The sequence below is a fragment of the Trematomus bernacchii genome, unplaced genomic scaffold (assembly GCF_902827165.1).
Source record: "Trematomus bernacchii unplaced genomic scaffold, fTreBer1.1, whole genome shotgun sequence".
In the NCBI taxonomy this organism is placed as follows: Eukaryota; Metazoa; Chordata; class Actinopteri; order Perciformes; family Nototheniidae; genus Trematomus; species Trematomus bernacchii.
The window spans coordinates 381,591-406,083 of NW_022987559.1; the positions used below are offsets into that span (position 1 = coordinate 381,591).

General features: G+C 42.5%; 1 protein-coding gene across 2 annotated transcripts; it reads left to right on the forward strand.

Annotated features, from left to right (window-relative positions):
* Window positions 1-39: 39 nt before the first annotated feature.
* atp1a3b (ATPase Na+/K+ transporting subunit alpha 3b) lies at window positions 40-23,695 on the forward strand. Of its 2 annotated transcripts, none has more exons than XM_034124004.1 (23): window positions 40-271; window positions 390-479; window positions 10,211-10,321; window positions 10,865-10,924; window positions 11,163-11,366; window positions 11,492-11,605; window positions 11,797-11,931; window positions 12,562-12,679; window positions 13,589-13,857; window positions 14,174-14,372; window positions 15,265-15,509; window positions 16,315-16,507; window positions 17,194-17,369; window positions 17,938-18,074; window positions 18,167-18,317; window positions 18,806-18,974; window positions 19,079-19,233; window positions 19,939-20,062; window positions 20,292-20,437; window positions 20,528-20,658; window positions 21,031-21,132; window positions 21,499-21,590; window positions 22,098-23,695. In XM_034124004.1, the coding sequence occupies exons 2-23, from the start codon at window positions 474-476 to the stop codon at window positions 22,124-22,126; spliced, it is 3,066 nt and encodes a 1,021-aa protein (XP_033979895.1). In that variant the 5' UTR covers window positions 40-271; window positions 390-473; the 3' UTR covers window positions 22,127-23,695. The 2 variants fall into 2 exon arrangements, with proteins under 2 accessions (XP_033979895.1, XP_033979896.1); XM_034124005.1 differs by having other exon boundaries at window positions 10,250-10,321.
* Window positions 23,696-24,493: the final 798 nt, after the last annotated feature.

Consider the following 24,493-nt stretch of genomic DNA (forward strand, 5'->3'; position numbering starts at 1 on the left):
CTCTCAGCTCAGTACTGTCTTTAGGCGGAGCTTCTTGCATTGGCGGAGTGGTGCGGCTTTAGAGGAGTACTGCGGTAACCGGGACTTTCGCGGAGGGAGATCAAGTGCTGAAAAGGTAGCTCTGCGGCTCTTCCTTTTTGCCGGTCTTTCACCGCAAGTATCAGAGAGCAAAGGAAGGAAGCGCACCCCGCGTGATGCTCCGCTTGAGACCACAGCATTTCATTTGAAAGACGTCTCACAGGGAAACAGAATAGCCGAACCCTTTTGGAAGGTTTGACAACGTTTTGATTTAAAAAAGCATTTTGTCAGATCAACTGCCATGACGTCGTTCTCATTTTTCATTTAAGCCACCCTGAAAACTGAGCATATTCTCTTTCATATTTTTCAAGGCAAGGCATTTTGATATTCAACGCGAGGGGCTGACACCTCTCAAGCTGTGCATCACCTGAGAGGAGAAGAGTGACTGCGCCAACATGGGGGTAAGACTGACGATTTCCACTTTATAACTGCGTTGTAGCCCCCCTGAAGTGGCCTGAGAAAATAGCCTTAAAATGTTACTCCTGTCGAGGAAGGGCTGAAGTGATGTCATTTTTTTTTTCCTCTATGGAAATCCCGTTTGCCTGAGTGACATTGACTGTAATGCGGAACTCTGTTTTAGCCTGGTATCCTAGACTGCGACAAATTGATGTAGCCAGTAGCTCCTCTGTGGTGCCGCTATATGAAGCAGAGATATAACACCGATCTCTGAGATGAATTCTTCCTGCTTTTGACTTGAATTACTGTCGAATAGAAATAATAATATTATATTTGCTGGCGCCTTTCTCTCTTATTCGCTCGGTCAATTCATTGGCACCGATATAAATACGAACGATGCCAAGGTGTCACTTGTGTGGTTTAGAGGTTATCCTATATATTCCAGGTCTATGATGGGCCTTACTGTCACTATAACCTTGCGAGCCATGCTAGGCCTAATCGGTTTATTCTTACCGAGAGCTCTAGTGGGTGGGGAGGGGAGGTGGTGGGGGGGATATGAAGGGTGGGGGGGAGGGTGTACCTGTTAAAACCCATTCTCATCACCCCTCATTTAACTGTGGTTTATTTTCTATTTGAACATTTTATTGCATTTGAAGGCACATATTTTATGACATTGTCAGATGAACACGATGTACTGTGACCTCCTCCATGCCCGCGCATCCTCCTCCCCCCCCTCTCCTCTCCCTTATGTCCTCCCGTTGCTGTATATCCCGTTGGCACTGCCCTCTCCGGACCGGTCAACCGAGTAGAAGCATCCGGTGGTGGAGCAGGAGAGATGCTGACCGGTGGACGCCATCAGTTTCATCCCGGGCACCCTCGATGGCCCATGCGTCATAATGCGGTTACTGGGAATAAGCGCCTCACCAGTTTATTTCCCCCGTTTAATTTGTGACGTAACAGCTACTCGATAATCGCTAACAGTGATCACATTTACTACCGATTCAATTCAAGATGCGAATAGTACAACGTTATATTTGACAGTAATTTCATCCGCTTTGCGCAGTTAAAAAAAAAAAGCATCTGTTTCTTGTTATCTTGTATTAGTCATGCAAATGGTATTAGAGGAAGCTGGTGGAAAAACCCCGCGTTCCCGGAAAATGCCAAGGCGTAGATATGAGTGTAATTGTGAGATATTACGCAATGTCCCCCCCTCTGTATCATGCAGAGAGGAGTTGTCATTTTTAATATGATATGTGCTGAAAAACGAGGAGCCGTGTTGCTGCAGGCAGGAGATGATGCGGCTCTGAGAGATATGCACCGCTGCAGAGGCAGAAGTCAATGTCGTTGCAGTTACACAAGCATCTGAAATGCCTCTGCCGGTAGAGATGTAGCCCGTGATGCTGGGGGAAGCTAACCGGCACCATTACTGGGCACTGCGTCAAATGGGAAGGGAGTATTACGCATGAATCGCTGCTGTCAGGAATGTAGGGTGGGATTTGGGAAGATGCCGCAGCTCTCCGGAGATTGGCATTATAAAACAGAATATGAGTGTGCCTGGCGATCTGTGAAGGGTGTTTCCTTGACTTTCACGATGCCTGCTGAGGTCACCCTGAAACGGAAAGGGGATGGAGAGATGGATGAAGGGATGCAGTGATGGATGGATTCGTGTTGCGAGTAAATGGATGCCACCAGTCACCGGTTGACACTTGCTTCTCGCTCTTTCTGTCATTTTCCCCCTTAATTTTGCATTGGTGCACTGTGCGATGGCATTGCCAGCTGTCCTTTCCCAAGGCCGCAGGGTGCATCAGTAGCGACGTGCCTCCTGCGTCAATCTGGGGGCGGGGCCTGTGATGTGGAAATTCCCTGTAAAGAGCTGTGATAGGTTGGCATCGGGAACACGCAGAGAGGACAGGGCTTAGAGACAGCAGTGATGCTATAGAGCAAAGCCTGGGCATGTGTCAGGCTTGCCAGAAAGACCATTTAAAGGGGTGAATCTAAATGTGGAAGATTATCTCTGAGGGAATGTCTTTTCAGTCACACACCTGCCCACCTTGATCATTGTTCTGCATTGGTGCAGCTATACAAGGCGGATGCTGATGAGACTATAGGGGGAGATTTTCACCTTCAGACACGTGACACTGGTGGGGGAGGGTGGCAGTGCTGAGAGAGCAAGAGGGAGGGAGGGAGGAAGGGCAGCTCAGTAGTGGCTGGTCTGCAGGTGTAGAGTGAGAATGAGAGAGGGATTTAAAATGGTGGGGGAGGGCTGCCTGCCTGCCGGTATATCTTGTTACAGGATAATGACCTGAGGCTCACATTACTCTGGCTCCTGTTTCCTCTTGCTGCACATGTAGGATTGGTTATCAGGAGGACAGGAGGAAACAGATGGGATAGGGGGAACAGGGATGTGGTTGGGTGGATGATCTTCATAGGACATTACCTGAAGGTTGAGCATGGTGGAGAGAAGAGGTTAGAGAGGTTTAAAGTGGGCAGGTATTAAAGATGGATGAAGGTGTAGTAGCAGCCCCGAGACAGAAGGACACGCAGGCTGGTGAGCAGGGGTGTGGTTGACCTGCTTGGAAGGCATTGTAGTGAGGAGAACCTGCCGAGACCCCTAAGGGCTTGATTGATTCTCTGATTACCTGACATGATGTAAATGTTTCTAGAACAGTCAGTGAGGCATGTGAGAGGAAGGAGAAGGATCTACGGTGTAAGACAGTTCAGGAGTTGGATCTCTGCAGAGGCCCAGCCCTCAGTTTGGTGCAGAGGACTGCACATCCCTCCCCACTGTGCCTGATGCTGATAGGCTGCACTGATCTGTCCTACATGTCGCACGGACCAATAGTAAAGCCCGTCCATATAGGATCTGATCAACCGCATGATCTCCCTGACCGCAAAGCCTGCTGGGATATCTTTGCCCTGCGGCCTAGGTCAATTAAGGTCAATATGGTGACCTTTGAATCATCCTCTATTGTCCCCTTCAAGCCTCTTGTAGGTCTCTGATCAATAATATCCGCTGTAATGAGTGCAGTGTCCTCAGTGAGAGTCCTGCTGAAGGACAGAGTCCAGATTTCTCTTGTGCCTCAGCAGAAAATCAGGAGCTAGCCAGCCTGAGCTGTGAGCTCAATACAGCTTGTGTAATGCTAATAAAATGTAAAGGTCAGCACTGTCTCTTCATACATTACTTTAGAACAGATAACCGTAGGCACAGTGACAGTTTTCCAACAGTAACGTGTTAATGGTCTCCCATAATTAATGCATTTCAGGGGATTAGGTTGCCTGACTACAACGACATGACTAATTCAGGGTGTTGTCCTGGAGATGTGTGTGTGTGTGTGTGTGTGTGAAGAGTGTGTGTCCCTGTGTGAATACACCAAAGCCCAACGTCTAACAATGGGCAGCCACAATGGACAAAGGCTTTTTAAAATAAAAAACAGATCATTTTACAACGAGTTGGAACATTTGCTTTGTATGTTGCAATGCTGCAATTCAGCAGAGAAGATAACATTTATTCTAAGTATCACATTCATTTTATTTCTGAGTAGTGAATTATGAATAGTTTTCCTTTCCTTCAGACATACTAAATACAACAATCCTGGTTTGGAATCACAAAGGGACACATGCCAAATGTTAATGGGTATTTGCTCTAGTTGTGCAGTCAGCAGATGTTTGTATGTGCGTGCGTGCACATCTGGATATATCCGTGAAACCAGATGCTTGCTCGGGCAAGGCAAGGCAAGTTTATTTATACAGCACCTTTCAGCACACGGCAACCCAAAGTGCTTTACAAAATAAGATCAAAGACATTTAAGAACAGGCATTTAAGATAATAAAATCACAGGTATAAAAGACATGGATACAAAGCCATACTGCAGTTTGAATTTGAACAACTCATCCAAATGCAGGAGTCCTAGGTGCCCCCACTCACACCATGGCCAGATGCCATCTTCACTATACAAGCACCAAAGAACCAAGATTTATGGCACTAATATAGACCAGGCCCCATTCAAAGACACATATAAGCCTCAAGAGACGACAGTGCATTGTAAAGAACTAAAGACACAGTTACAAAATGGTCTCAGTTGGGTGACAGATGGACAGAAGTGATCCGAGGGGAGAGGGGCAGCAAGTGGAAGGACTTCTGTTAAATGTGAGGTCTGGGTTGATCATGATGAGAGCTAAAGAGAGTTAATCTCCTTCGTCCCTATATGTTTATGTGGTTCAGAGATTAAGAATTTATGTTTAGTGCTCTTGAGCGGCCACCATCTTTTCATTTCTCTGTTTACCATTCAATCGGATTAATACTCTATGCGTACATGTTTAACTTTTAACTGCCCCGTCCCCTGGAACCACACAAATCTTAATCTTTTCCCTTTCTTCTATATCTGGTATCTCCTCCTTTTGATATCTGATCACTTTGTTCAACAAAAAGATACGAAACCTACCTATCACTATCAAGTCTCTTACAGATAAGTGAAATAAATATTTTAACAGTTTCTTTTACGAAGAATTCAAATCCTTATCGTCTGGTAAAAGTAACAATCTAATCTATTTGCTTAGTCAGTACTTTTAAACGACATTCCCGGAGTGATAGTGCAGGAGGACTTAATGATAAATGTAGAGATTGCATTTGCACATTGGATTTCCCTGAGAGAGGATTGCAGAGAAAGAAGAGTGATAGAGAGACAAAGAGAGGGGGGGTCGCATCGGCTAATCCACTGTAGTAATCAGACTAGCTAATCCCAACAGCAATGTCCATCGGTCCACAGCCTGACCCCCCGACTACTGCCCCCCCCGCCTGCCATCCTGCTGCAAGAAACAGCAGATGGCCCAATGACCTTGCAATGTCACACACACACACACACACACACACACACACACACACGCACACACACACACACACACACGCGCGCATCAGTATGTCTACAGATGCAGAAATTAAATCCAACACTCAAACACTTTTCATAACGGCTCTCACAAAAATCGTTTTTATTTCCCCCCCCTTTATTCAATAATCCATGTTAGAAATTATATGTTCATGAATTGACTCTTAAGGAGGCCTTGTTATTTAAAAACCATCCTGCAAAACACAGCCATTTAACTGTCTCACCCAACTACTACACGATTGCAAAAGAAGATTACATGGATTAGACCCAAATATCCATCTAATGTTAACCGTAAAAACAGGTAGGAGTAGATGTTTATATTAATACAACATCCGCTTAAACATTCAGAAAGGCTCAGAGTGAAGAGACTAATGTGTGTTCTTTGATGTAAGCTTTTTTTTAGCAGTACATTTTACAGCCATGGTCATAGTGGAAAACAGGTAATAAGGCCATGCTGTACAAAGAGGAAGTGTTCGTTGTGTGACGTATTTTGTGGTCGTTACTAATGGTAAAAGAACTCAGGTTTTCCATTCACAAACCACTTCCTTATATTAGTTCCACATGAAGAAAAACAAACGTTTTTGAAAGAAAACAACATGCCAGTCCCAGTGGATCCCCCCATCAGTGGGCATGCCTCGACCCGTAGTTCTGTAACGATCGTCAGGTGCCACTCCTACAGTTATTTTAACATGACAGTTACTGGTAGATTATTATCACACATTCTCAGTCTGCCGAAATGAAGCAACTTGTCTCTTGAACATAGCCAGCTCTCTTTCTTTTGAGAAATGCAGTGTTAACATAGAGAGGCAGTTACACCCTTTACTCACTGGATGTTTTAAGTTAAGTCTTACTTGTTTTTTAATGTATTTTTTAACCTGTCTCTCTCTCTCATTCACCTTCTCCATTTTTCTGCCGCAATGCGTGTAGACGCTGCTCATACGGACTATAGCCAACACAGTGACTCACCTCTGCTCACACACACACACACACACACACACACACACACACACACACACACACACACACACACACACACACACACACACACACACACACATAGACAGACACAAGCATCTACCAATTCCTCAAATGAATTGTCTATATTATACAGCAGTGAATACAGTGTCCAGTAACAGATGCATAAATCATTTCTTGTCTCGGGTCACATCAGGGGATCCTAGCAAGGAGTGCCTAGCCACTGCTGAGCTTCGTCACCATGCCAATGGCGGTCCCCATGGTTACTTTCCCTCCATACACACGCACTCATCAGAGCAACATTATGTTTGGATAGCCAGAGCAGAATAATTTACAATCAACACACAAACAAACACACCACCGGATATGTGAGGCAATTGGCTGTGTGGATTTATTGATATTTTAAGCAGATTTTAATAAGCCAATATGTAACCGGGTGTGGGTGGTTGCACTCCATAGACAGAGGAGCATCCGATGTTTCCATTTCCTGAGGATTGTCAGAGATGTGTCAGTCATCAGTCTGTTGGTCTGTGTGCCTGTGGGAGATCGGGCGTCTGTAATTCCAGCCACGAGTCTCTGTTTCCTTCCTCAGAACCTCGGGGGGTTCATTACATTACCCAGAATACTGTGGGACAGCTGGACACCCACAGACAGGGAGGCACACTCTGTTATTTCCTGCAAATGAAAGGAGACTCAATTTGTGTTTGTACACAAAATTGCCTCCATCTTTTCTACACTGTATAATTAAATAATCAAGGTGGAGATGACAGAGAAAGATATATAGACAGACCAGTAAAAACCAACGACGTACAGTTTAAAGCCTTTTACTCTTTAAGAATAGCAACATATTTTAGGTGGACCACAGACACATCTTATCAGGGTGTGTGTGGAGGGGGGGGAAGGACACACTCACATGCACAAAGCCAGTAATGCACTTAACATTCTCAACATACTGTAAACTGAAGATGCATCTCTCCTCTCTCTGAGTCATGCTGATAACTCTTCAGTCTCAAATGCACACTCACTCCACAATGTAATCAGTTAGCATATGCAAACACACAAGTGACACACACACACATTACATCACATGTCATTTGTTAGACGCTTTTATCCAAAGCGACTTACATACATTCAGTACTGTGGACAATCCCCACAGGAGCAATTTGGGGTGAAGTGTCTTGCCCAGGGACACAACGACATGCTGACTGCAGTGGGACTCGAACTTACTATCCCCTGATTCGAAGTCCAGCACACTATCTACTGAGCCACAGCCTACACACATACCATAAGAAAGGTTTCGCAATCTATTAGAGTGGGGTCACTGTGGGTCAAACGCTGACACAGAGCCAGCAGACAAAGACTGCTGGTCAATATCTAATTAGAGGCATGAGAGAAGGATGACAACGGCTCTCCTCCCTGACTCACACTCTCTCTCTCTCTCTCTGTCCCTTTCTCCACCTGTTCATCTGTCCCTGCTTCTCACCTCCCACTGATGTCTCCCTTTCCATGTGCCCAAGCGTGTCTCTCATCCGCCGCCTTCACATCCAATCTCTCCACGTCCTCACTTTTCACCACATAACACTTTGTTAAGCACTCCTACCACCCATTTCTTAGTGTCTAGGCATATGTGTGGTTTGCGATAGGGAGATAAACACCCGAGTGTGTGTTCATACTATCAGTTTCAGTGATCTGAGAAAAGCAGGTGCGCCATGAGCGGACAATGCTCCCTAAATGCGTATTTGAGCGTTCCTCATCCACTAGCCACAACAACGTTTTAAACCAATGAAGCGTACTTTACACACCTGGCCCGACCGTCTGTCATCTGATAGATTATGTTGCCGTTTTGACACCTGATTACTTAGTTGGCAAATTGGTAACTGTCCCGATTGTTCAACATCTCTTCTTATCTCTAAATGGAGGCGCCATGAATAAATATAATACATGCACTCTCTCTCTCACCCACACACACATCCAGGGTGGGTCTCAGAGGGGATGAGTAGCAGTGTTTTTCCACTGCATCAGTTCTGCTTTCTGCAGCCTTGCTCTCCTCAGGCCTGCCTGGTCTTGCTGCAGCAGGAGATTTGCTCACCTGCTGCTTTGTCACAGCGCTCTTGTGTTTGCATGTGGGTGTGTGCACTTGAAGTCAAGTCAAACAGCTCCTTCCCACACTGACATGTTGCTCTATGCCTGACATGCTCCAACAAATGGCTTTTATTGTTTGCTTTAAATTCAGTGGCGGTCGTTGAGCAGCCTGCATTTCTCTACAATTAGAGCGAGTTGTTGAAACCAGAAAGACAGGTCCTTGTTTCGACATACAGATTCAGGGGCAACATTTCACAAGTGTTTTCACACAAAGTGGGACATGCATAGGTTCTTGGTTACATTTGTCACACTGCAGGTGTGTGTGTGTGTTTTGGTGTGTGAGATGTTCGATCTCAATTCATGCTTCCTCGCTGGTGCTTCAAATCTGAGAGGAGAATTCCAAGTAAATGTTTTAAGCATTATGTCAAAGGACAGATGAAACATTGCAAACAAATTGGTCCAGCAGCAGTTATCTGTGTATGCTGCACTCCTCATGATGTTACCACCTGATCCTACCACTAGAGGGTGCTGACTTTATTTCAGTCAATTTCAGCACACAGTAGTTTTCTGATATCCTGTGAAGCGCCACGCAGTCAATACCACTTAGCTAATTTTCTTTTCTTTGGACACACACATATCTTAGTTATAGGAGGATTGTTATTGATTATCCGATGATAGGTATTGATGTTTCTGTCTTATTTAGAGTATGATGATGTGGCGTCTGTATCAGCTGGACTTTGCTACTTCATCCAACCATCAGTGTATATCTGATCTGATCTGGGCAGTTTCCTTTATGACCTTTGTCCGTGCAGGGCCTGACCTATAGGACCCGCTCACACCTCCTGGGAGGGATTGCCGCTTCTCCATGTCACCTCTGACCTCTGTTGAGGAACATTTGTATTGATGATGCACTGCAGTCAAGCTGCTCTCCTTCCACAAGCTGGAGTTACACTTATAGACCTAAAGGGACTAGAACGTGCAGTGCCAAGGACAATCGGGGCTATTAATAGTCTAGATAAGCCGATTTCTGAGGCATCAATTATAGTGAGGAGAGTTCCTGGAAACAGCAGGACGTCTGATGTGTCTGTCCGTGCAACATACTTAAGACATAAATTACTCCTGACCTAGACATCAAAGTGTCTGTGATGTGTCGAACATATTGGAATATATTTAGAAAGCCTTTGATGAGCATACACTCTGGTTTTCTGCTTCCTCTTTCTCGTGTCCTTGCATGTAGATAAATGAAAGAACATAAGGGGATAAGTTCAAACATGACTGGTTAAACCCTTTGAACTTGTTTATGTTTTTGATGTGTACATCAGGCTGTTGTGGACATAAGAGCGAGAATGATTTGATCAGTGGAGACATCAAATGGATGTGGCAGAGCAGGAAGGAGCCTTTCATGTGTGGTCTTACTTAATGTAGATGTTTTGGGTCCATAAAGAAACTACCAGGGTAACGCATTATCTTTCATGTCTTTAATAATTAATTGGTTTGTATTGTAATGCTCTTCTTCAGCCTCCTCCTCATAATAATTGACAAATACAGGCTACTTCACAAGGCCACTTCACAAGGTTACAAAATCCTTTTTCTGTGCAGTGAAAGATAAACACCTTAAAGTTAATTCAATAAAGCCCGCTGTCTTTTTTTGAGACAGTATAGTTTTATTCTGTTAATACGATTTCCCATTATCCCATCACCCCAGTGACCAGCTAAGGTTATTCATAAAGGTGAAAGGCTACCCTCCCCTTAAACTAGTCCCAAGGCATGTTTGAAACATATGTGTATGTCTGTAGTATGGAAGGTCAGACAGTTACCGAGTTGCCACCACACAGGACAAAGATAAATCCCCCAAGAAGAAGAAGGGGGGCAAGGACATGGACGAGCTCAAGAAGGAGGTTCCTATTGTAAGTATAACCTTCTCTTATATGTGAATACTTGTGGAATTATATGTTGGCACAAAATGAGTTTGAGACCAATTCACTTTCTATCTTATCAATCAAAAAGTTGATTAAGTTGGCATTTACAACTAATATAAAACATATTGATACACACCCATGCATCCCCTTTTTGAGGATATAGTAAAGGAAAGTGAATTGATACCAACTGTGTTCGAGAAAAGGGAAATATTTCTCACGCAGGCCAGAAAAAAAAGTATTTTCACTGGTAAGAAGGGGTGACTTGTTACCTGGAGGTCGTCACTTCGATGCCAGCGCAAGAAACACCTGGGTCGGCTTATCTGGCTGCCCTGATACTCTTATCTCTCAGGTGAACTGCATGCATGGAGATAATTTACACCAAAAAAAAGAAGCTACATATTAGCATAGTTATTGTTTCAATTTGGACAATTTTCTACGAAATGTCCTTGCATGCAAAACATTGCAATGACTTAACATAATGTCCTAGGCAAAGTATTAATCATCCCTTTATTTGATTTGTTATTCTTTTAGACGGAACATAAAATGTCTATAGAGGAGGTATGCAGGAAATTCCAGACTGACTGCGTCCAGGTGAGTTGACATGATCTATTCCTCTTAGCCATGATTTGAGACCTGTTTAGTAGTTGACCACTGGGTGGTTCTTTATTACAGTGTTTGACTATTGTTCAGTCCTCTGAACTCCAATGTATTTGTCCAAACTAAATAAATATAGGACTTTACCAAAGGTGTGTTTGTGTTGGCGCTGCATCAGAGCAGACCTGCTTTTCTCTGCTTGCTTCACACCTCACTTCCTGTGTTCTGCCTTCAGGGATTGACCAATGCCAAGGCAGCAGAGTATCTGATCAGGGATGGTCCCAATGCTCTCACCCCTCCTCCCACCACCCCGGAGTGGGTCAAGTTCTGTCGCCAGCTGTTTGGTGGATTCTCTGTCCTGCTGTGGACCGGCGCCATCCTCTGCTTCCTGGCCTACGCCATCCAGGCAGCCACTGAGGACGATCCTGCAGGAGACAATGTGAGCAAAGCATACACTCAAATATTCACATCTAGAGCGGAAAAACCTCAGCACAACGACTTCAGCATCACATATTCTATCCAATACTCACATATGTTTGACTCTGTCTCTCTCTCTCTCTCCAGTTGTACCTAGGTATTGTGCTCACAGCTGTTGTCGTCATCACTGGATGTTTCTCATACTTTCAAGAGGCCAAGAGCTCCAAAATCATGGAGTCTTTCAAGAACATGGTGCCTCAGGTAAAGATGTGTTTTGCTCACTAGAGAACGACGTGTGAAGTGTGAAAGCTTAAGAGTGGGAGAGGCACACAACAAATTCATTTAAAGAATAACTTAGTCAGTTAGTTTATAAGTGTAAGTGGGTGCAAAAGTGTGCAATGTTGTGTGGTATGTGTATATTTTTTCTAACCCTCGCTAATATCTCCCTGCAGCAAGCGTTGGTGATCCGTGAAGGCGAGAAGGTGCAGATCAACGCTGAGGAAGTGGTGGGTGGAGACCTGGTGGAGGTGAAGGGAGGAGACAGGATCCCTGCTGACATCAGGGTGGTCTCTGCTCACGGCTGCAAGGTACACACTCACTTATACACAACTTCAAAAACAGTCACTTGCTAGATATGAAGAAAAAGTTAAGATGTCATACAAACTTTCAGACTCTAAACTTCACTGGATTTCTCCTCAATTTACAGTTAGCATAAGATAAAGTCTCATTGCATGTTTAAACAAAACGTGTTTTAATGTAGGTAATCAACTGATGGAACTTTCATGTTGGTATCAATTAGTTCAATATTGTTACGCTATTCATCCGTCATATTAGCCCTTTAAAGAGATCTTGTTACAACCAAATGTGCAAAATCATAATAAAATGAAGCACATTTATGGAACTGCATCTCATATCATACGAAGAAGTCAACAATTATTATCCGCCAGTTAATAACAGAAATGCATCACATTTTGTTAGATATTGTCCCTTTCATATAAACCACTAATTTATATTTAACATTCAACATACAGAATATAATAATCTTATTGGGTTTCTGATCTTTATTCTAAACGATGTCTTGTGAGACTGTTTGGGCTGGGCATATTATCTAGGCATGACAGAATTATGCAAATCCAATAATATACACGTTGCACATCCTAAAAGTCTTACGTCTTCTTGTTTGCAACTACATGTTTTCTCTCTCTCTCTGTTTCCAGGTGGATAACTCCTCCCTAACAGGAGAGTCAGAGCCTCAGAGCCGGTCACCTGACAATACCCATGACAACCCCCTCGAGACCCGAAACGTCGCTTTCTTCTCCACCAACTGTGTGGAAGGTATGGTCTCCACGGCGATAATATAACATGCTATTAATCCTTAGATGCACGAGTGACTGGACCCTACACTCTTCCATAAGGGGGTCAAAAGGGACCCGTATTAGAATAATATGTGTTTTTATGCCATTTTTGTCATTTTGGTTAAGAAAAATCATTTGTATAATATTTAGTATTATATTTTGGTTCACACTAGAAATATTTTATATTTAATTTTTCACTATTTATAATTTTAGACATTTTTTTTACATTTTGAAAAAAACCGCTTTCCCATAGAAAATGCATGCGGGTCATTTTTGACCCACTTATGGAAGCTTGGGGTAGTAATACAAAAACTACAATTTCTTAAAATGTAAATTTAAAATGTGAATGGCATGATATCCAAAACATGTTTTTTGAGGAATAACTGGAATATGAAATGATAAAAAAAAATGTAATTACAAAGATACTTCAAGAAAACCACCTCACCGGGTCAAAAAAGACCCACTTATGCATCTAAGGGTTAATAACTTTGTGTGCACATATGGTTTGAGTAGTGGTTTCAATCGGTTCAAACATTCAATTGCATTAATCACATTAAAAAAACCTGCGATTAATCATGACTATTAACAAGTTGTAAAAAAATTATTTTACAAAACTAGTAAGAGAAATCAAAGGTTTTTACTTTATTAGAGTTCAGCTTAGTGTTAATGATTCTGGAATTATATGTCTGTACATTTTCTGACACTTAGCCAAAGCAAACTTGGTAATGTGATTAATTTGTGTTCAACACGTTAAGGTTTCCAGCCCTAATCTAAACATTTACTCCAAAATGTAGTATCTACTGTAACTGAGACATTGTTTAAAGGACACACTAACTGTTGCAGCGAATATATTTTACAATGTTGTGTCTCTGTTCTTTTTCCAAACCAGGCACAGCTCGTGGTATTGTTATCTGCACCGGTGACCGCACAGTCATGGGTCGCATTGCCACTCTGACCTCTGGCCTGGAGACCGGAAAGACCCCCATCGCCAAAGAGATCGAGCATTTCATCCACATCATCACCGGCGTGGCTGTTTTCCTGGGCGTTACCTTCTTTATCCTGGCCATCGTCCTGGGTTACAGCTGGCTGGAGGCCGTCATCTTCCTCATCGGCATCATCGTGGCTAACGTGCCCGAAGGGCTGCTGGCTACTGTCACTGTGAGTGGAGGAAAAATAAAATACTGCATAAGCCATTTATACTTCTTCTGTATTATAGACTTTTGTTTCCTGTTGGACAAATATCATGTCCTTTATTTTATTATTATATTTTAGTTTGCTGATTGAAGTGCTTACTTTGTCTTATTTATTGTGTTGCTTCTTATTTAATTGTACCACCAGCATAAAGAAACAAAGAAAAATAATGTTTAAAATAATAATAATAATAATGAGGCAAGGAAAAGGAGTAATGTATGAATGGTATGAGTGTGTGTTAATGTGATAAACGTTGTCTGACATCATGAATGTTTGCCTGCAGGTGTGTCTGACCCTGACTGCTAAGCGTATGGCGAAGAAGAACTGTCTGGTGAAGAATCTGGAAGCTGTGGAAACCCTCGGCTCCACCTCCACCATCTGCTCCGACAAGACAGGAACCCTGACCCAGAACAGGATGACCGTGGCCCACATGTGGTTCGACAACCAGATCCACGAGGCCGACACCACGGAGGACCAGTCTGGTGAGAGAGGACAGGGCACAGTCACTTCCTCAAATCACACTTCCTTTATTTGTCCCACACACGGGAAATGTACTTTGTTAAAGCAAAGTATAGATAGAAACGAAAGAAATACAACACTATTATATAAATGCATGCACAGAGTATTTTTTTTATATAATATCTTTATTACATTTTTCAAATACAACACAAAACAGAACAGCTCAGGCAACAACAAAATCAAGTTAGATAGTAATAATTATCTATTGGCTGAAGGAGGAAACCCTCGTAATATAGAAGATAGCTACTTAGTATTTAGAATAGATATTATTACTAGAAGTACACAGTCAGGTAGATAAGTAAGTCGCAGTATTTATAAAATTGAAGTGTGGTATATAAGAGTAGTACAATTATTATTGCACATACAGATTCCTGTTGCATTAATGGATGGAATAACTAAGAGTAGCAGCCAGTAGTAACAATAATATTAGCAAGGAACATATTACACATCATGATTTCACATTGGCCGAGGTGTTGTGTGTGTGTGTGGGGGGGTCTACTAGGGCTGTGCAATTAATCGTATTTTAATCTCGATTACAAAAACAACGTAATTGAAATAAAACGATTATTAATTTTATTGAAAATATATATGTAATTGTTTTTTTAAATTTTTTTATTGGTTTTTCAGTTGAATTATACTTAAAGTTCAGGGTAATCAACTGTTCAAAACATACTGTTCAACTTTTTTTTTCTCCAATAAATTGATGTTTTCAAAGTAAATGGATAATCGTTTTTTAATAATCGTGATATCAATTATTGACCAAAAAATAATCGTGATTATGATTTTTGCCATAATCGCACAGCCCTAGGGTCGACCAGGGAATAGATTGTTAATAATCTTCTTCAATCTCTCCAGGTGCCTCTTTCGACAAGAGCTCCGTGACGTGGCTGAGTTTGGCTCGTGTCGCTGGTCTGTGTAACCGCGCTCAGTTCAAAGCGGGACAGGACGCCCTGCCCATCCTGAAGCGTGACGTGGCCGGAGACGCCTCAGAGTCCGCGCTGCTGAAGTGCATCGAGCTGTGCTGCGGCTCCGTGAGAGCCAACAGGGACAGGAATAAGAAGGTGGCCGAGATCCCCTTCAACTCCACCAACAAATACCAGGTACGAGACAGATAGACATTCCTATTATATTCTATTTTATTTTATTCACTTGCACTATTTTATCTGTTTTATTGTGTTGCACTGTTGGAGGAGCCTGCTGTGACCTAAGATTTTCATTGTCACAACTACACTGTAGCTGTGTACACATGACAATAAAAGCCTTGAATCTTGACATGTATGTTAAAAAAAAGATTGAGTCAAAGAGAAACATTTAATACATTAAAAAAAAATCCAAATTGCTAATTTATTCGTAATTATCTTTTTATTATCCGTCTCTTCTTGGCTGAAGCTATATCAAAAAACAATAATACAATAATAGTGACAGATTATCCAACGTTATTGCAAAAGTGTATTGATTAGAAAGCATTTGATGTAGTATGTGAGATAATGCAATGAGGTGAATGAATCAATACAAATGTAGCATTGTACACACGCATAATCTCAATCTCAAACCAAAGTGCTGTACAGGCAATACATACAATATCAAATAAATAATTAAAACAATAATTAAAACATGACAAAAAAGCGCAATAACTAGAAACATATAAAAACACATACAAATGTAAAAATGTTATGTTCAACTAGTATTAAAAGCCAGTGCAAAGAGGTGAGTTTTTAGCTGAGATTTAAAAAGTTCAATAGACTCAGCATCCCTGATATGTACTGGGAGGCATAACATATGTGTGTGATCAAATAAAATGGTGTATAACAGTATTAGAGATTAAAGACATGCATTCTTATGTTACAGTAAATGCTCAAACAGCCTATTCAATAGATCAAATGAACTTTCTGTGCTCCTTTCTAGCTGTCAATACACGAGACGGAGGATACCAATGATAACCGCTACCTGCTGGTGATGAAGGGCGCCCCCGAGAGGATCCTGGACTGCTGCTCCACCATCATGGTGCAGGGCAAGGAGCAGCCCATGGACGAAGAGCTGAAGGAGTCTTTCCAGAACGCCTACATGGAGCTTGGAGGCCTGGGAGAGAGAGTGCTGGGTGAGGAGAGAGAGAGAGAGAGAGAGAACTGAGCCTAACCCTGACCTGAGGTTTAAAAATATGCTATGACCCTCATTAATAGCCACAAAAACATTTGCAATCAAAACCAAATCCGCTTTTGTACAGTCATCCAATTTCTCAACAGAAGTGAAACATTCCAATTTACTTTCCATTTAAATTTGTTCCACTATCACAAACTGTCAACCAGAGATCCTAATGAAGATGAGATGAGTTTTTAGTCTGCGCTGGAAGATGTGTAGGCTTTCTGCTGTCCTGATGTCCATGGGGAGCTCATTCCACCATTTTGGACACAAATAAACATATTTTAGTATATATAAGCATCTTTTTTGGACAGGAGATTAACAATATGTAACTCAAAGGACAGTAGTGGCAGTAATAGTAGTGTCCTTTATTAGCTTGAAAACCATATACATGCATTACAGGGAACTGCAAATTCCATCATTTGCGACATATTGTTTGTTGTTAAAAGATCTGATGATAAAACCAGAGTTTATGGAAATGTCTGAAAATGGAAATTCGCTCTTAGCTAAGTCTGAAGCAAAACATGTTGTTGAGATCAATGCACTTTGAACAAGGGGCCTGATATGATATAGAATCATTTAATGAACTAAACTATGGGGATATAATCAAACACTAAATCCCACATGTCTCCCCCCCCCCTCCAGGTTTCTGCCACACGATGCTTGCAGAGGATCAATACCCCAAGGGCTTCGCCTTCGACACGGATGATGTCAACTTCCAGACAGACCAGCTTTGCTTCATCGGCCTCATGTCCATGATCGACCCTCCCCGTGCTGCTGTGCCTGATGCTGTTGGAAAATGCCGATCTGCTGGAATCAAGGTGAGTTTTTTTAACACGGCCAATATATCACTAACCTCACGTTAACACATCCTACACAACTACAAACAAAACGTTTTTTTAAATAAAGGAAGTAAATACCGTCAGATAAACTACAATATAAAATCCAATATTTGAAGTTATGGTCTTTTATTATTTTAATTTGTTTTAAACTTTATTTTCCTTTTTCTTAAACAACACATACAGTTTCAATGACAAAAAAAAAACACGTGTGCAGGTTGTCCATTTTCTTAACCCCCCCCCTACAGAATAAGACTTAATAGTACAAAAACACTTTAAAATGATAGACAAACAGATGGTTGAAATCACAGCACAAAAAACTCAAACAAAACGACAACAACTGGAAACAATTCTGCACACACGTGAGCCATCTCTCAAACAAGATACTGTGAACCGTGCACATTTCTCTGTATATTGAGCACATTTCTCTTCAAAACGGCACAGCTTTCCCAATGAATTGTTTTAATGTGTTTATATATGCACCATTATACACAAAAGCAAATCCTTGTTCATGTACTTGATACTGAATCTGATGTGTTGCTCTCTTTAGGTCATCATGGTCACTGGAGATCACCCTATCACTGCCAAGGCCATTGCCAAGGGAGTGGGCATCATCTCCGAGGGCAACGAGACCGTGGAGGACATCGCAGCTCGTCTCAATATCCCCGTCAGCCAGGTCAACCCCAGGTAAAGAAACATCACAGAAAAACAAACGTGCAGTCGTACAGATGATGGCAAATTACCAGACTCACATCAACGCTTCACTCTTGTGTTTTTAGGGATGCCAAAGCCTGTGTGATCCACGGCACAGACCTCAAAGATCTGTCTCAGGATCAGATGGACGACATCCTGAGGAACCACACAGAGATTGTATTCGCCAGGACGTCCCCTCAGCAGAAGCTCATCATCGTAGAGGGCTGCCAGCGACTGGTGAGAACATAGGAGTCAAATCTCTAACCCAAGCAGTGTTGCTTTATGTTACTATAATAAAATCAAATGTTTATTTTTCATGATATTATTATATTTAGTACATCCAGGGGCTGGCGCTATAAGTAACATTCTACTTTTACAACAGCAGAGGGCGCTAGTTAGTTATTGATTGAGGATTTCCTGACAGTGAGATATTTGAAGTTGACAGTTGAATTTAAAGGATGTAAGAATTATTTTAATTACAACTGATTATTTTAATACATCTGAATGTTGATATGTATTTAAAATACCATGTTTTAGATTCATTTGATTACATTGAATTAATTAATTCTGACATTTGAATACATTTAGTTAAATTGAAACATTTGAATCATAGATTTCTAAGATACATAGTTCTCATTTAAACTCAAACTATCACATGGTCATCAATGATGGATGAAATATAACTTCCTTTATATAACCTCCTCTCTTTCCTTCTTCTCTCCCAGGGTGCCATTGTGGCCGTGACAGGCGACGGTGTGAATGACTCTCCCGCTCTGAAAAAGGCCGACATCGGTGTTGCCATGGGTATCTCCGGCTCAGACGTGTCCAAACAGGCCGCTGACATGATCCTGTTGGACGACAACTTTGCCTCCATTGTGACAGGAGTGGAAGAAGGTGAGAAGACCCCGAGGACCTGAACATGAACGTGTGGTTTCACAGAGAGCCAAACACTGTGACTGAGTTCCTGGTGTGACTTGTGTTGTTTTTCCTCCCTTCAGGTCGTTTGATCTTTGATAACCTGAAGAAGTCCATCGCCTATACCCTGACCAGCAACATCCCAGAGATCACCCCCTTCCTGTTGTTCATCTGCGCCAACATCCCCCTGCCCCTGGGAACCATCACCATCCTCTGCATTGACCTGGGAACTGACATGGTGAGAGCGGATCAAACACTCACTGTCTTTTACAATAAACACAGCTCATTAGATCAGTGGCGGTTCTAGACCAATTTTACTGGGGGGGGGGAGAGTTTAATCTCCACTGCACATCCGGGTCTCTGATCTGATTTAGTTATATTGTAACCTTTTTACACTGGCCCCTGTTGGCCCCCCCCTAGAACCGCCCCTGTATTAATTTATTTAACATTACATTAAAGGTGGGGTATGTAATTCACTTCAGAAACACTTCTTGTTATATTCCATGGAATGCTCTTAACATCCCGATAGCAATGAATAAATTAAATGCTTTGACAATAAATACATTAAAAAAATGTCATCTGTGGAAGCCGTAGTACTGTAAAAAGCACGACCAATCATCTGAGCCGGCCCGGCTAAAATAACTGGATGGCCTACCTGCCTGTCAGCCTTCCATCTGTGCACAAACTTATCTCGTGCCCTCATTGGTCATGTGCGCGTTCGTGTGTGTTGGAGGAGGGGCTCTGTAAGGAAGTCTGAAGGAAGGGGCAGATTTTTTTCGGCTGCGTACTTTCAAATTCTAGCGCACTCGAGCTGGTTTCTCCATTCTTACCTACCCCTACCTTTAAGCAATGGTCCTAAAATGAGAATATTAAAAAAAGTTTGTAACTGCGACAGGCCTAGATATGATATACTAAACGTTCACATGTCTCCCTCTCCCCTCAGGTGCCAGCCATCTCCTTGGCCTATGAGACCGCAGAGAGCGACATCATGAAGCGTCAGCCCAGGAACCCCTTCAGGGACAAGCTGGTGAACGAGAGGCTCATCAGCATCGCTTATGGACAAATTGGTAAGTGAAACAAAGATGGCTGCTGTTATTACTTACTATTATTTTCTAGGCTTCCTGGTTTTTTCTCCCTTCTGTCTTACATTCATGTTAAAATAACTTATTTAAGGCACACGACAAGGCATGTTTCTTGTTTTTACTTATTCTGCCTATAAAGAAATTAGTTTTGTGTTTGATAGATAACTTAATCTCTGGATATGTAACTTAATCTTTCTGTGTGTTTTCTCCTCAGGTATGATCCAGGCTGTTGCAGGCTTCTTCGCCTACTTTGTCATCTTGGCTGAAAATGGTTTCCTGCCCAGTCGACTAGTCGGCATCAGGCTCAACTGGGACGACCGCTCTGTCAACGACCTGGAAGACAGCTACGGGCAGCAATGGGTAAGGGTGTAGTTTTAGTTTGTTAAAGTGAGTTTTTGGGTGGTTTTATTACTTTTATCTTATTGTGTTCCTGTACTCCCCTGCCCTCAGACATACGAGCAGAGGAAGATTGTGGAGTTCACCTGCCACACAGCCTTCTTCGTCAGTATCGTGGTGGTGCAATGGGCCGATGTGATCATCTGCAAGACCCGACGTAACTCTGTGTTCCAGCAGGGCATGAGGTATGTGCACTTATATGTATAATACACAATATATAACACATTAACAAACCACTAGCAAACAATCACACCAAAAACTAACAAGACTATACAAAGAAAACATGTACAAACATCGATAAAACCCAATTTAAATAACGCTAAATATGATCAAACTATGAATAAACGCAAGTGATAGCATTAATAAAAACAAAGGCAACTTGTTATATCAATAAATACTTATATGACATACTATATACATGTACAGCTAAATTCCTTTACAACAGGCCTACTGAGTGGCTTATCTTTTTTAGCCATTATCATAATGACACGCATCTCAATTTCTGCATCACTTTTTTCTTTCCGCTCTTCAATATTTGCTGTGTTCTTCCCACTCAGGAACAAGATCTTGATCTTCGGCCTGTTTGAAGAGACAGCCCTGGCTGCCTTCCTGTCCTACTGCCCCGGCATGGATGTGGCACTCAGGATGTATCCTCTAAAGTGAGTGCCAGTACCACATCTCAACATATGCTTTACTTTGACATTGAGGGCGACTGTGGCTGCGACCAGAAGGTTGTGGGTTCGATCCCAGCCCATGCAGTCAACATGTCGATGTATCCTTGGGCAAGATACTGAACCCTGAGTTGCTCCCAACGATGTGTGAATGTGTATGAATGTTAGTTCCTAGAGCAAGGTACACTGCTCTGTATGAATGGGTGAACGACTTGTAGTATGTAAAGCGCTTTGAGGGGTCTTAAAGACTGGATAAAGCGCTATACTGTATAAGTACAGTCCATTTACCATTAAGACATATTTTGTAATCTGTGATGTGTTTTAATCCTCGCTGTTCTCTTGTCTTGCTTACAGGCCTAGCTGGTGGTTCTGTGCGTTCCCCTATAGTTTCCTCATCTTTGTTTATGATGAAGTCCGAAAACTCCTCCTCCGTAGGAACCCCGGAGGTCAGTATCTTTTCTACTTTATATCCTCTTCATCCCTTTTTAACCAGGTTGCTTTTAAAGGACGTTGTGTTGGACTTTTACTTTGCTTATAGCTGTGACTTTATCAAAAACTCAACTCGGCTAAGAAAATGTCCAGCGCCTGAAAAACCACAGTTTTAAAGCACGATATGACATTTGTATGGTTGATTAGTGAGTTTCAGAAGTGCTATTTTCTTATCTTTAAACTCTCCCAATATCAGATTAGCGAATATCGTAGCTAAAATAATTCATAATTACAATATTATCTAGCTCTCCATAGATTTTAAATTTGAACATCATTAAGTAAAACCCCTCTCAAAATAGGAGTGAAATTTGCTGGAAATAAAGTAAAAGCAGTAGTTTCTGGATTATTCACTTGATATTTGATTTGTCTATAACATGATATCACTAAATGCATTTTTTGAATATAATCCTAAATCACTATTAACTGAACTTTTCTGTGTTTTTCTTTCTTTCTCTTATATCCAGGTTGGGTGGAAAGGGAGACATACTATTGATCGATGGAGCATCTCTGCTCAAACCCCCTACATCTCCACTTATTTCTCCCCCCCCCTCCCCCTGTCACTTCATCCCTGGCAAGACACACCTCCAGACGCCCCGCCCTCTTAAAGACAAAAAACGCTTTGAAGCAATTTTCATCACAACTGCCCCAAAGATTAAAAACAGCAAAAGCACCTTTACAACTTTCTACATTGACCCTCCCCCCCTCCCGTTCTGCCCCCCCCCTCCTATGATACTCTTTGCATGTGTTCTCTCACTGCTGTGTACATAAACCAATATATCTACCAAACGGCAGCTGCATATTGTGTATGTAGATTTGAATGAGCTAAGGATACAAAGGGAGTGTCTACGCTCTGCAAAAAAGGGCCAACCAGCTCCTGCCCCTCCCTGTTCCTCCCCTGCTTCCCCCCCCCCCCCACCTTCGTCTGTCTCTATACCTTCGTCCCCCTCTCTCCTCGCCAACCCTTTGCTTGTCGTCCAATCACACACACAGCTGTAAAGATCACACAGTGAGACCCCACCGCCGACACCACCTCGACTGCCATCTCCTGTCTGTGGAGGACCAGCAGGGGGGGGGTCACCTCCCTCCCTGTCCTCCCTCCTCACCCCCTCCATCCTCCCTCTCTTCCGTTCCCAACGGCCACCGTGTTGTTGTTTTTTTTTTAATATGTGGGGTACGGGGGGATTTCGATGATTTCTTTTTTTATTTCCAAGACGGGAAGGGGGGTACGTGAGAGCTGCTTTTCCTCATTTAGGCCTAACAAAGCACACCCCACCCGTCTCTCCCCCCTATGTCTCTCACAGCCCCCCCCCTCCCCTCCCCTCCCCTCCCTCCCGCCCCGTTTGTCTCTGTTTGTGTGCACAGTGTGAACCATTGTCCTTGTTAATAACTATTACAGTACACCCCCCCCCTCTCCCCTCCCCGCCCCAAGTTGGTAAATACAACTCAATCTTTCTGTGTGCTCTAGGAAATCTATATAATTCTATACTGAATTTAAATGAAACAATAAAAAAACACATGTTGAAAAACAGCTCAAGAGAGACATTCATGAAAAATAACATCCACAATATTGGTGAACTAGGAAAAAAAAGCTCGAGATATGTGTCTCTGTTTTCTGTTTTTGGTTTCTGTTCTTTTTTGGCTGTTTTTCCAGGGGGCTATTCTAAACCTGTAACAGCAGAGCAGGGTTTTAGGTTGTGTTTTTACAAAAAGACACAAGACACCAACCAAGGCTTTCAGGTTCCTGTCGCTGCAGGTATGATGTGGTGCAGTGGGCTGTGACGTGGTGAGTGGCGATGAGGAGACCATGCGCCTCGGGACTGTTACCGGGTTTGGGTCCAGCTCTGGTTTAGTCCAGGTCCTGGTGCGGCCCGGTCTGGCCCCGGTCTGTGTGCATGTTTGTGTTGGAGACCAGCGAAGGGCCAGCGGTCTCAGGCTGGGTCTATCTCAGATGGCAGCAAGAGATGAAAAATTCAAGAAGAAAAAAAAAAACACAACTAGTAGAACATGTGTGTCAAATAAATGAAACAAAACACCAATAAAACATCTAGAACATTTAATACAACCCAGACCTGTGTGTGTGTCTCTCTGTCTCTGTTTTTACTCGTGAAAAACTACACTACACACACCATGTTTATCTGCCTACTACTTATAATCTTAATCACTCAAGGTTTCATATTATCACTCAAGGTTTCATATTATGACAAGGTAAAGGAATGTAAAGGCATCCATTACAATAGACATGAAATACTGCTACAGTATTTAATTAAGTATGAACAATAAAGGTGTTTATCACTTCGGTAACATCTCATTTATAATAAAACGTCGATTTTAACGTGTTAATGATTTACAACCCCTTTGAACCCATGATCCTGGGATAACTTCCCACGTGAATCAATACCTCAAAGCAGTGGCCATCAACACGTTTGAGACGAATCCCGATGGGCCGGTACTGCAGTGGGCCGGTCGGACGATGTGGATAGCACCACCCCCCCCCCGTTGGCAATTTACTGGCGGTATTTACTAGCGGTACCGTGGTGGGCCGGTCGGCTAAGTCCCCCCCGTTGACAATTTAGTAGCGGTACCGAAGTGGGCCGGTCGAGTGTCCCGGGCTGATTTTTAGTCCCAGTCCGCCTCTGCCTCAAAGTAATTCTCTTTGATTGTAATTTCATATATATCCGACTTTCTATTATTTCAACACATAAATCCAATATGAGGTTGTATTATCTGACATTATTTAATCCCACTAAAGTGCAAATGTGTTGATTTGAGTCCATAAAACACAGCAGGAAATATGAGGATGGGATGCCACCTAGTGTTGTGAATGTATACGCACTTCAACGTGCAAACTGCATGATGTCAA